This window comes from Meles meles, chromosome 7 (assembly GCF_922984935.1).
Source record: "Meles meles chromosome 7, mMelMel3.1 paternal haplotype, whole genome shotgun sequence".
Taxonomy (NCBI): Eukaryota; Metazoa; Chordata; class Mammalia; order Carnivora; family Mustelidae; genus Meles; species Meles meles.
Genome location: NC_060072.1, coordinates 55154807 through 55167014, shown reverse-complemented (window position 1 = coordinate 55167014; position 12208 = coordinate 55154807). Strand labels below are relative to the sequence as shown.

The window sequence follows — 12208 nt, the reverse complement described above, 5'->3', positions numbered from 1 at the left end:
CTGTACTTGGCTGCTATGTCAATGTCCCTTGATATGGCCATGGTGCTGAAGCTGGGGCTGGGAAGAAGTGAGGTCAGGGCACATGGGGCTGCCAAGTTGTGGAAGCTGTCATCTCTCAGTGTCTCTGGTGGTTTTAGCACCACTACAGACAGTGATCAGCTCAACAGCTAAGAGCTGCTCCTGACCAAGAAGGGGGAGAGACCAACTCTGCACAGGCTAACATTTCCAGGGGATGAAGGAAAGAGACCTGGTCCAAGTGCAGAGAAGACAGAGCTGAAAGCCTTTGTCTTCAGCCATTGGAGACCCGTATCAATCAGGTGCCAGCAAGGAACAAATACTCATGGATTTGTCTTCTTCTCAAAGCAGTTCTTGCCTAGTGAGGTGTACATGGTCAAGTTTGGGGTCATTCTTATTCTTGGCTCCCTGGGCAGACACCAGTGAAGGCTATAGTCTCTCTGACAGCTTTGGAAGCAACCATCCAGCTTCATTTTTGAGGACAAAACACATACAGAGAACTCATCCTGAGTCTCCCACAGGCCCATCATCACTGTGTGTGGGGAGAATTCTTCCCCAAATCGTATCAGGATTTCTATGTTTCAGAGAATGGAGGAAGGACCAAGATAAGCTGGCTTTTACCCTATGTATGGTAAAATCTAAAAAACCCAATTCAAACTTACATGCAAAGACCCACTTCTGTCCTTAGAATCTGACTGGGTCGCAATCCTCTCTGACTGGCCATGAGGTGGGGCTGGAGGAAAGACTCTTCACAAACTGCTAGAAACGTGTTGCCTGGAACTTTAAGTATGGCCCCAGAAACTCACCTTTAGGGAGCATTTCTCTGTTCAGGTAGAAGCTTCTACTGAAACCCTCAAGGTCCAAAGTATGCAAAAGAACAACTTTGGCACTCTCTTCTTCATGGGCCTTAAATGACCATCTTTTTGGCACCGAGGACATGAGGGTGCATGGAACATTCTTCCTGTCCTTAAGGAATGCAAGATCTAAGGGAAGATTTGACTTCAACATGATGAGGATCACTAGCAGAAAGGTGGCCAAAGAAGGAATTTAGGAAACTCAGAGCAGGGAGAAAAGGAAGGCTTCCTACAGGAGATGCCATGGGACTTGCAGTCTGGAGAACAGTGTGGAAGAAAGTAGAGGGAAAGACCTGGCTCAATATACGTGTGTCGCATAATCTCGTCAATGGTCTAGGAACCCAGAATGATCCCCTGTGATTGAGGAGAAAAGAGAGAGATGAAGCTGGAGATGTGGGTTAGTTCCAGCTTGTGAAGAATGTTGTGACTGTCAAACTGAATGTGTGGTCGGTTCTATGGGAAACAAAGACATTTTTGGAGAGTGGGTGTAACAAAGAAGTGTAACATCACTTCTTTGCAAATATGTCAGACTGGGGAACGGCTTTTAGTATGTAATTTAGCTTTAAGTGAAGGAGCACCTCGTCAGTTTATTGTAATGTGAGCAATCTGGAAGTTTCATCTTCTGCTGGACCGGGAAACAGTTCTTTTGGATGATACTCAGGGAGAAGAGCTGGGGACTAGAGCACTGGACTGAAGATAATATTGCTAAGCATGCAGTTTTTAACTAGGAAAGCCAAGTTTGGAGATCTCGTTCTGAGAACAAAGCATGCCATTAAAAGGGTCATTTGTGAATGTCCTTGCCTGTTCACTAGTCTTGTAGTACGTAAAAGTGTATTGATTTAGATACAAGACTGTGAGGGTTGCTGCCCAGTATGTGGACTGAAATGATAGGAACCCACTATGTAGTAAATGAGTGTCAGTTCTCATTAGTGACGTGTGTTCTTATGAGGTCTGTTCGTTTTTCTCTTTCACATTTGCTCGTTTTCTTTTCCACCATAATTTTTGTAAATGATGGAAAGTTGGAAAAGATCACAGCTGGGCCTCCTACCCTGCCTGCATGGTAAAGAGAAACCTGTGAATATTTTGTTGTCTTCACCCAAGTGACATTCCAAAGTTTCCACCCTCAGGTTTATCTATCTTCACACGATTTGCATTGTGAAATGACCCAAATTCATGCATAGGATGGTCATGTTTCTTCAGAAATTATATGGCTCAGAGGCGAACCATAAGAGACTATGGACTCTGAAAAACAACCTGAGGGTTTTGACGGGTCGGGGGTGGGAGGTTGGGGGAACAGGTGGTGGGTAATAGGGATGGCACGTATTGCATGGAGCACTGGGTGTTGTGCAAAAACAATGAATACTCTTACGCTGAAAAAAAATTAATTAAAAAAAATAAAAAATAAATAAATAAAACTTAAAAAAAAAAGATATTATATGGCAAGCCTATGAGGGTCCTGAGATTGCCAGCAGGCAGAGATGAATTGTGCTTGAAAAGAGGAGGTCAGTTCTAGGACTGATTTCAGAAGTGAACATGGCTGGTGTGTGGGAATCAACAGAATTAAACATGTTTCCATTGTTGTGTGTGTTCCTGACCTGCAAATTCTTCACTGCTGCTAATACTTCAAGCAAACTGTTTATACTCTTGCTAGAAATGTCCACTAGGACCTTCTTCTTTATCCTCATGGAATTTTATTGTCAGCCTTTGGGGCCCGCCAGCATTTTCATGGGTGAATGTCTGTAGGTGTAATCGAATTTGGACACTCAGAGAAACAGGAACCTTGACGTTAAGCACCATTCCTAGACTGTCTCTGTGGAGCCCACCACTTGAGGGATGCTTCCCTGTCAAACCTCTTTTTGCTGCTCTTCATTCAGAGGCTTCCGAGGTGGATGGAAAAAGTGTTTTGCCATTAGTCCAAGAAACCCTGCTCAGTGAAGAATTCTGGTGAGTAAATTTTCTCCCCGGATTCGTTGGCTAGGGTCGATGTGACAAAGACTACAAAGCAACTGGCTTAAAGGACAGAAATTTATTTCCTCACAGTTCTGGACACTAGAAGTCCATGAACAAGATGTTGGTGCAGTCTGAGGGGACCTGAGTTCCACGTGGACAACATAGTGATTCGACATTATATACATTATGAAGGCTCACCAGGAAAAGTCGAGCTACCACCTGTCAGCATAGGAAATTGTTACATGGTAGTAACTGCATTCCTGTGTTCCTTCTGTGTTCGTCATATCCCTGTATTTTATTGATTTTATAAATATATGTTTGTATCTTTTCATCTCCTTGTTCATCCAGTTTTGCCCAACCTCCCACACCCTGCCTTCTGACAACAACTGGATCATTCGCTCTCTGGATCTACTGGTGTGTATTTGTTTGGTTTTGTTGGCTCATTTGTTTTGGTTTTTAGCTTCCCCATGGGTGTGAAATCACAAGGCATTTGTCTTTCTCTGACTTATTTCACTTAGCATTCTACTCTCTGGGCCGGTCTGTGTTGTCCCAAAGGGCAAGAGTTCCTTCTTCTTCATCGCTGAGTAGTGTTCCATTGTGTCTACACACCACATCTTCTCAATCCGTTTGTCTCTCTATGGACACTTAGGCTGCTTCCATATCGTGTCTCTTGTAAATAATGCTGCAATGAGCAATAGGGGTGCATGTGTCTTTTCCAAAGTAGAGTTTTCCTTCTCTTTGGAGAAATACCCAGCAGTGGGCTTGCTGGATTCTTTTGTAGTTCTAGTTTTCAGTTTTTGAGGAAGCTCCATACTGTTTTTTAGAGTGGCTGCACCAGTTTGCATTCCGACCAACAGTGCACCGTGTTCCGTTTCCCACACACCCTCCCCTCATACGATGCGACACATACATTGAATGACTACCAGAAATCACAGGAGTTCACAAGGTACTTTTCTCTGCATTTAAGCTCAGAAAAGGGTGTGCCTATTTGTGATCTGAACTTGGCCACCACCCTTACTGGTCTCAAGAAGACACATTTTTGGCTTGGTATACTGGTGGTGGTGAAGTCCTCACGAAATTATGAAATCTGAGCTTTGGAAACTTGTACACTAGACAACATGTGAAGCCCACTCGGGGCTTTGGATCTCCCAACCCGTCCCTCCTGTCCTGTGACTAAGAACAATGGCCCTGAAAGGAAAACAAGAGCCAGGGCTTTCATGCTGATGACTTTATTGATGATTTGAAGTCGGGGAAAGGAAAGGCCACGTTTCCAGCACGGAGCAGTCCATGGTCACCAGTTGATGTCTATCCGTTTTTAAACGAAGAGAAGAATTTTAGACAGACATATTAATTTGGCTTGGACACGATCTAAGTCTGTATTTCTACTAGTAGGTAGTAGATGACAGTATAAAACATCATATTAAGAGAGAGAGAAGAAGCAGCAGCTGTGAGAGGAGGAGGCCAGGAGAGAGCAGAGAGAAGGGAAGAGAGGAGAGCAGAGGAAGGGTGTGGGGAGGTAGAACTTGGGAAAGTTGTCAGCTAGTAGAAGTATGAGGGAGTCAAAGAAAGAAATGGAGGAAGGAAGGATGGAAAAATTAGGAAGGAAGGAAGGAAGCAAGCCAGCTAGCCAGCTCAGAGTGGAAGGAACACTTGCTCTGATAATGAAGACGCCTTTTCTATGGGTAAGGTTGAGGCAAGGAGAATTGCGGCAAAAAGAAGTTTAAGAGCAATTGAAGTCAAGGTTTCAATGAGACCAAACAACAGAAAGAAGAATTAGGAATTGAAAAGGGGAAATTCAGGAGATGAGTGAATAAGAATGTACTTCATACCTAGAGAATCACTGGAGGAACTCCTTAGGAGGGTTACTTTGTCACTGGCCACTAGGCTGACCATGCTGGTCATCTCTTCCCTGCTGGTCTCCCTGGGCACCTGGGCCATGTTGGCCACTGGGTCCTTGCTGGGCAGCTGGTCCTTGTTGGCCACCTGGACGACCTTGGTTACCTGGTCCTTGCTGGCCAGCTGGTCCTTGCTGGCCACCTGGACGTCCTTGTTTACCTGGTCCTTGCTGGCCAACTGGACGACCTTGGTTACCTGGTCCTTGCTGGCCACCTGGACGACCTTGGTTACCTGGTCCTTGCTGGCCAGCTGGTCCTTTCTGGCCACCTGGACGTTCTTCTTTACCTGGTCCTTGCTGGCCACCTGGACGACCTTGGTTTCCTGGTCCTTGCTGGCCAGCTGGTCCTTGTTGGCCTCGTGGCCGTCCTTGGTTTCCTGGTCCTTGCTGGCCACCTGGACGTCCTTGGTTTCCTGGTCCTTGCTGGCCACCTGGACGACCTTGGTTACCTGGACCTTGGGGGCCACCTGGACGACCTTGGTTACCTGGTCCTTGCTGGCCACCTGGATGACTTTGGTTACCTGGTCCTTGCTGGCCACCTGGATGACTTTGGTTACCTGGTCCTTGCTGGCCACCTGGATGACTTTGGTTACCTGGTCCTTGCTGGCCAGCTGTTCCATTTTGACCACCTGGCCTATGTGGGCCACCGGGGCCATGTGGGCCATGTGTGCCATTTGGGCCACCACTGCCAAATGGGCCTTTCAGGCCTCCCTGGTGACCCTGCTTATGAGGCTTTTTTGGTTGACCTTGGACTTTCTCTCCAGATTTGCCTCTCTCATCCCCACTTTCCTCTTGAGATTTGACTTGTGATTCCTCTTGTTTTTCTTCCAATAATTCATCATCTCCTTGGCAAGAGAACACAAATTCAGCAAGGAACCAGTTAAAAGAAAGATTAGCCACCAACGGAAATGACGCAAGTGTGCGATATACGACGCCCTAAATGTACGTTGAAGGAGCATATCGCTGGATTCTGTGGTGGTAGATAATGCGCAGGGCCTAGTCCCCAGAAGAGAAGGGGCAGAGAGATCCTGGCCTCCTGGCAGTGCATGGACCTAGCTGAGAGAGGTTTTGCTCACTGGCCATTTCCTCTGCCTCTTCGGGTGCTTCTGCCTATTCTATATTGCCATCTACTCTGAACTTTCCGTGCTACAGTCAAGATCAGATTACATCAAATCTCTAAATCACGGATATCTCATGATATCTGAGAAAAACCACCAGACAGTTTCACTGTGTCGACCTGCATCTATGCAGGGTATTTTGACTTGAATCTACTGATTGAGGGGAAATTCCAGCTACCGTGCTTGTCACAGTGCTACAGCAAATCATCCAACACCAACTCTCCCCTGTCTGCTATCCTCCTCCACCAACAGTGAAGTCTGTGGCAAACAGAAGGCGTAAAGAAAGCCGGCCCTGTATTGTGTCTCTTTTGACAAATTTCTGGTACCTGTGCTTGAGTACAAGCCCTCACCATCTCTGTCTCCCTGTTTTGAAGATTTTATTTTTAAGTAATCTCTACGCCCCACGTGGGCCTCAAACTCACAACTGTGAGATCCAGGATCTGTGCTCTACCAACTGAGCCAGCCATCCCCTCCCCACTCTAGAAAGGTTTCATGTTTACCTAATCCCTCACCATCTCTTGCATCCACTTTCATTCATTCCTTCCTCATCCCCTGGCTGTCGCTCTTATAATCATTCTCTTCAGCTTATAACCTGTATTTTATGACATGCCCGTGTACTAAATGGCACCACTTGTAAGATGTTAAGATGGCACGCTTAACAGACACAGTCTGTGCTCTCAGACTCCTTACACCTGATTGTTACCAGACCCACGAAGAAATTGGTGAGTCACTTCTTTTTCAAAATGCTCTCTGATGCCCATAGAATCAATTACACCTTCACTTTGCTGTCTCCAAGTTCCTGCACAATATGAAACAAGCCCATGCCTTCAGCACTATCTTTGTATATTCACTTCTACCTTACGGATTATTCCATTTTCCTGGATGAGTGAAAACAGTATTGGATAGATTTAGCTTTACATTTCACCCTGCTACCCCCCATGCCTCCACTCTCCAGGGTCCAGATGACAGGGAATCTTCTGTGGGAGGCTTCCCCTTTTTCTCCCCTGTTCTGAGCTTCTCTGATACCTTATTTTGCCACATTTGAGACCGTGATCTCTGTTATGTCCAAGCCAAATCTGCCCTTAGATCCTGTGCTCCTTAAGGATAGGAACTATGTTTCATTTTCTGTGGCATTCTTGATACCACGTGTGGGATCCTGACATGCTTACTGTGAAGTACTGGGGTTTTTTTGACTCAGTGCTGGGGTAGAGCATGTGGATAATCAAAGCCCTCTTTGAGGAATCCTCCAGAAGGCGTGCCCTTACAAAGACAAGCAAGGCAGGTAACTGAAGCAAGAAAAAATCAGAAGGAAAGCAGTGACCACACTGTCTAGATCTGAGAGAACTCTTAAATCCAAAGCAATTCATTTCCCCCTTCTCAACATTTTTTCTTCCTTTTGTCTTTTGTGCTGCTCCTGCACTGCGGAACTAATAAGAGTAAACAATAGAGTAGGATGGTTGAAAAAGGAAATTTTAAAACTTAAGCATGATTTTTTTTAAAGTAGAAAAATCATGAAAAATGTGGAGTATTTCTAGGACCCAGAGATTCCTTGAATCCATTTAGAAAAAGTCTAAATAAGTTGACTGAATTAGAAATAACTCACCTAATACTTGGAGTGTCTGCTCTTCGTCTTGAGCGGCTTCTGCAAAGAAAAGCAAAAAAAAAAAAAGGACATACGAAATACATCATAACCCAAACTGAAGGGTCCTTGACAAGTTAGGAACTGGGGAAAATCTTTAAACTTATAACGGTTTTCCTTTCCTGAAGCAACACAATTTTCAGTTGACTTCTGCTCAACGTTGCCATTTCTTTGGTGATATGGCTTATCATCAATTTGCTCCCCTGTGGCCTCTGGTCTTCTCTTCATCCTCTCTTCTATACACATTCCCACCCACACCGTTCAAATGAACTTGAGTTTTTTCCATCTGAAGGGTGTCCAGTGAATCCTGGCTTCACGTTTCCCCTGCTCTGAGGAAAAGTATCCTTTCCAACCGTATCAAGGCTTTCATACCAAAGGCATTAGGCATCAGTGCGGAAATGAGTAAGGTGTAAGGGTAAGCTTGCTGACTGAACAACTAAGTCTTGTCTTAAATTACATTGTTTCTTCAGGATTCAAATGAGTCAAAGGTCAGTAAAGATAATTCCCTTACAGATGGGAGGCATTTGTGTTAGTCAGTCATCAGCCTTGGTTGTAGAAGGATTTAGAGAAAAACACTTCCTAATGAGTAGGGTGTCCAAGAGAACCCCCAATACTACGAAGGTTGGATACAGTGGAGCAACAGCATTTGCCAAACTACAACCCCAGTCATGATCACTGGTTCTGAAGCAGAGATGACAGAGTCACATAGTTTTCCCAGTTCTGCATTAGGTGTAAGGAAACGAAGGGCTGCAATGATTGTAGATGGAATTATGTGACCTCTTGCGAGAGGCAAAGTTGGACACCTGAAATCACAAAGCTTTCTGGCTACATTACCATGACTTCACTCTTCCAGAAAGCTCTTGCCCAGAAAGAGTAATGCTTCAAAGAGTTACCATTTATTTCAGGACCTTGCCCCAAACTCCTTTAGAGAAACATTAATCTGTTCAGCTCTTTCATGGCATCAGCTGGTGACTCTCCGAGACTCTTCCCAATACCTCCGTTCACTTGCCCCCCAAATTCTGAAGTTATCAACCTTACTCATTCCTAATAAAGCCCTCCTTCAACCAGAGCCCAAAACCTTCCTTTTAAAGATTCCAACTTTCCTCTTTCCCCTCAGGGGCACTCTCCCTTACCAACGAAGGAATGAACTCAGTCTTGCCTTGATGGCATCATTTTGGTGATAGACTGGCGACATGCTACCTTTAACCATATTTTCAGCTTCATTTTACTAGATCAGTTACTCCACACCTCGAATAGTGTTTCAGAAATACTCAGAGAAACAGAGCACTGCCCTGTGTTGAGATTGTCATGCTGCCCTTGGGAAGTAGGTGGATTAGGGACACAAGTCAAGAAGTTAATCAATTTGGGAACTAGAAGAGATGGGGGAACCAAGAGATTTATGTGTTGAATGGTCTGGATGTCAACTTACAAACATTCTACATAATGAAGACAAGTCAAAGTCATTTCAGATGAAGTAAAAGCTTAAACAGTGGTCACAGGATGGGGCAGAAACATCATGGGCTTTGAAATCAGACAGGGTTGAGTCTGTATTACAGCTCTGTGACTTCCTGATTATGTACATTGTGTAGAATATTTAAACTCCAGAGCTATGGTTCAGGAGTGAACTGGGAGTAAGAATGTCTACTTCAAATTGTTGTAGTGACGCATTCATGACATGAAACCTATGCAAGACCAGGGATCAAATAAAATCCCTGTCCATGCTATTCAAAAAAGAGAATTTTTTTTATCAGGATTTTACTTTTATTTCCACCTAAGAGTCAAACTACCACAAAATATAGAGCTCGAAGCTCAAGTAATTTTCTCAAAAACAACTTTGCTTCAAACTTCATATATATATATACCTTTCAGAAAAGTCAGAAATGACCATTGTAGAATTTGGAGCCCCACGTTTGTCTCAGAAGATGGTGACAGGCTAAAAACTCAAATCATCTATCAGAGTGTCAAGTATTTAGTATTCCTATTTTCTTGACTGAAGCTGCTTCTATAGAGTGACAAAACATTTAGTAAGAATATAAAATTTTGTTTCAACCTGTATTCGCTTGTCTAATAAGAGGTCTACTATCTGGATGTTTGTAGTCCTTGAAAGAATTACCTGGATGATGATTCTATAACTGGAGGTTTGGTACCTTTAAGAGAGGCCTCCAACATCTCTCATGAAAAGACCCAAAGATCCAAACAGAATTACTCTTTCTCCTTTTTGTGTATAAATTCCTGCATCTTTGTCTGAAATGTCCCACTGCTAGGATTGTCTAGTATTCCTATATGCATGCCTTCCAAATCATTCCCTAACCAGACACAGAAGTGTTTAAAAATAAAAGAAAAGGTAATGGAATAGAGAGCAGAATGCGTAGTGCCTAACTACTGTCAAAATTTTGAGGCAATAACGACCAATCAATTCAGATTCTCCGTATTTTTAAGTGGCCATGTGTTTGATGTCCAGGAAATGAGATAGCTAGATGAAGTTAAGAATGCTCACTTCATTGAGATGGCTTTTTCACACACAGAGTGAAGAAGTGAAAGACCATATTTCTAGAAAGAGGAAAGGTCCCACCTGGAAGACATTGACTCGAAATGCAAGCCCTGTTGTTCAGATGATATTTGCACTCTGGAAAAGAGACTCTAAGGTTTTCTCCTCTTTTATTCACCTAGTCTCTGAACATAAACTACTTAATCTCTGAGGAATCTCAATTCAACCTTCTCCTTTTCCATGAATCTTAACTTCATGCTCGTATGATCCCCCATCTGCCCAACTTACCGTCACTGATGGCCTGAGCAGAGCACAAGGCTACCAAAGCCATGGACAGCAAGAGCAGCAGCATCTTGGTAGAAGTCATGGTGTCTCTGTCTCCCTCTCCTGATGCTGCAGCAAACTCAGACACACTCCTGTAGAAAACACAAGACAGTGTGATAGCGCCTTTCAAACCCATGGATTGACACCTCTCACCGATATCTGATTTGCCACTTGGGTCTTTGCCCACCTGCTGGGTTCAAGGTCGTTCAAGCTCTTCATCCGAAGAGCTTAACTTAGGTTGTTTAAAAGTTCTTCATTCTCCTCAGCTACTACTTATCAGTATTCCATTTTGTAATACTCACTTCAGAACTATGGTTCTGTTTCACTACCCTATTCCACATTGTTTACGCTGCCCCAACCTCAAATACTTGAGGCCTCTTCCCTACAGAATGAGCCAATAGAATCATCAGGAGATCGAAAGTGAAAACATCAGAAATACAGTCCATGAAATGAAAGAACAAAAAGGCTGAAGAAAGGTTAATAGAGGGGCGCCTGGGTGACTCAGTGGGTTAAGTCTCTGCCTTCGGCTCAGGTAATGATCCCAGGGTCCTGGGGTCGAGCCCCACATTGGGCTCTCTGCTCGGCAGGGAGCCTGCTTCCCTTCCTCTCTCTCTGCCTGCCTCTCTGTCTACTTGTGATCTCTGTCGGTCAAATACATAAATAAAATCTTAAAAAAAACAAAAACAAGTAAAGCTAATAGAAGTTACGTCACATGGCCTGAAAAATGAAAGTAGCTTTCAGGAAGAGCCAAAAACCAACTTCAGACACAGAAAACTATGGTTACTCAGAATTCCATCTGAGTTCAGGAGTTCAATGGACCGGGACATCTTCAAATGGAAAGTGCTCAGAATAATGAGTGAGTGAGAAGATGACAAACTATATGGTCAAATACAAACTGGCTTGAGGGTCGCTGAAAGCTTGTTTTAGTAGAGAGAGAGCACTGGAAACCAGACTGCTATTGACTGATTTGTAGTTACGCAACAGATGCTAGAAATGAAGGCTATTTGTTCAAGAAGTTAGTGAGCTGATTCATAGCGAACTTGTGGAGGAGGGAGGTGTGACTAGGGGCAAAAGACAGTTGCCACGGGAGGAGTAAAACTAGATAGGAGTCAGGGAAAATCAAATGCACACAGCCAAACATAAAGCTTAAAACGTGCTACTCGTGGGACTTCTTGGGAGGGAAAAACCTGTAACAAGCTGAGCTAGTTTTCATTCCACTACAATTATGCTCCATGTGGTGGCTCTCTTGCTTCCTCCATGACGCTTGGCGGCCACGCTCTGGACAGTGTTAGAGCAGCTTCAATATTGTCTGCTTTATAAATTACACATTGCGGGGGCGCCTGGGTGGCTCAGTGGATTAAGCCACTGCCTTCGGCTCAGGTCATGATCTCAGGGTCCTGGGATCGAGTCCCGTCGGGCTCTCTGCTCGGCAGGGAGCCTGCTTCCTCCTCTCTCTCTGCCTGCCTCTCTGCCTGCTTGTGATCTTTCTCTGTCAAATAAATAAATAAAATCTTTTTAAAAAAATTTTTAAAAATAAATAAATAAATAAATCACACATTGCATTTACAGATGTCAACTGCAAGAATTTTCATGATCTTTTTATTCTGCTCTTCACATGCCTTCCTACTTGAAGTTTTTTTGAGAAGTACATAACATGAAGGCAAACTCTAAGGCCCAATACACAATACAATGAACAAAAAGGAATAGGATATAAAGTGGTAAGAATCAAAACCTTGGGTACCAAGCCCCAAATATAAAATTCGAAAATTGAGTCAAATACTTTGTAGCACACCATGATGAAGAGGATGGGGAGGAGGGGAGAAGGAGGAAGAGGAGGAGAGGGAGGAAGAAGAGCAGGAGGAAAAGGTACTTCCCTTTAAATTAAATTAAAGGTACGTACCTTTATATTCCAGTTGTCCTCTTCTT

General features: G+C 43.9%; 1 protein-coding gene across 1 annotated transcript; it reads right to left on the bottom strand.

Annotated features, from left to right (window-relative positions):
- Positions 1-4689: 4689 nt before the first annotated feature.
- Positions 4690-10554, bottom strand: LOC123946346 (S-antigen protein-like). Its single transcript, XM_046011795.1, has 4 exons — positions 10470-10554; positions 10247-10374; positions 7435-7473; positions 4690-5558 (listed from the first exon to the last, which is right to left on the bottom strand). The coding sequence occupies exons 1-4, from the start codon at positions 10499-10501 to the stop codon at positions 4690-4692; spliced, it is 1068 nt and encodes a 355-aa protein (XP_045867751.1). The 5' UTR covers positions 10502-10554.
- Between the last annotated feature and the right edge of the window lie 1654 nt (positions 10555-12208).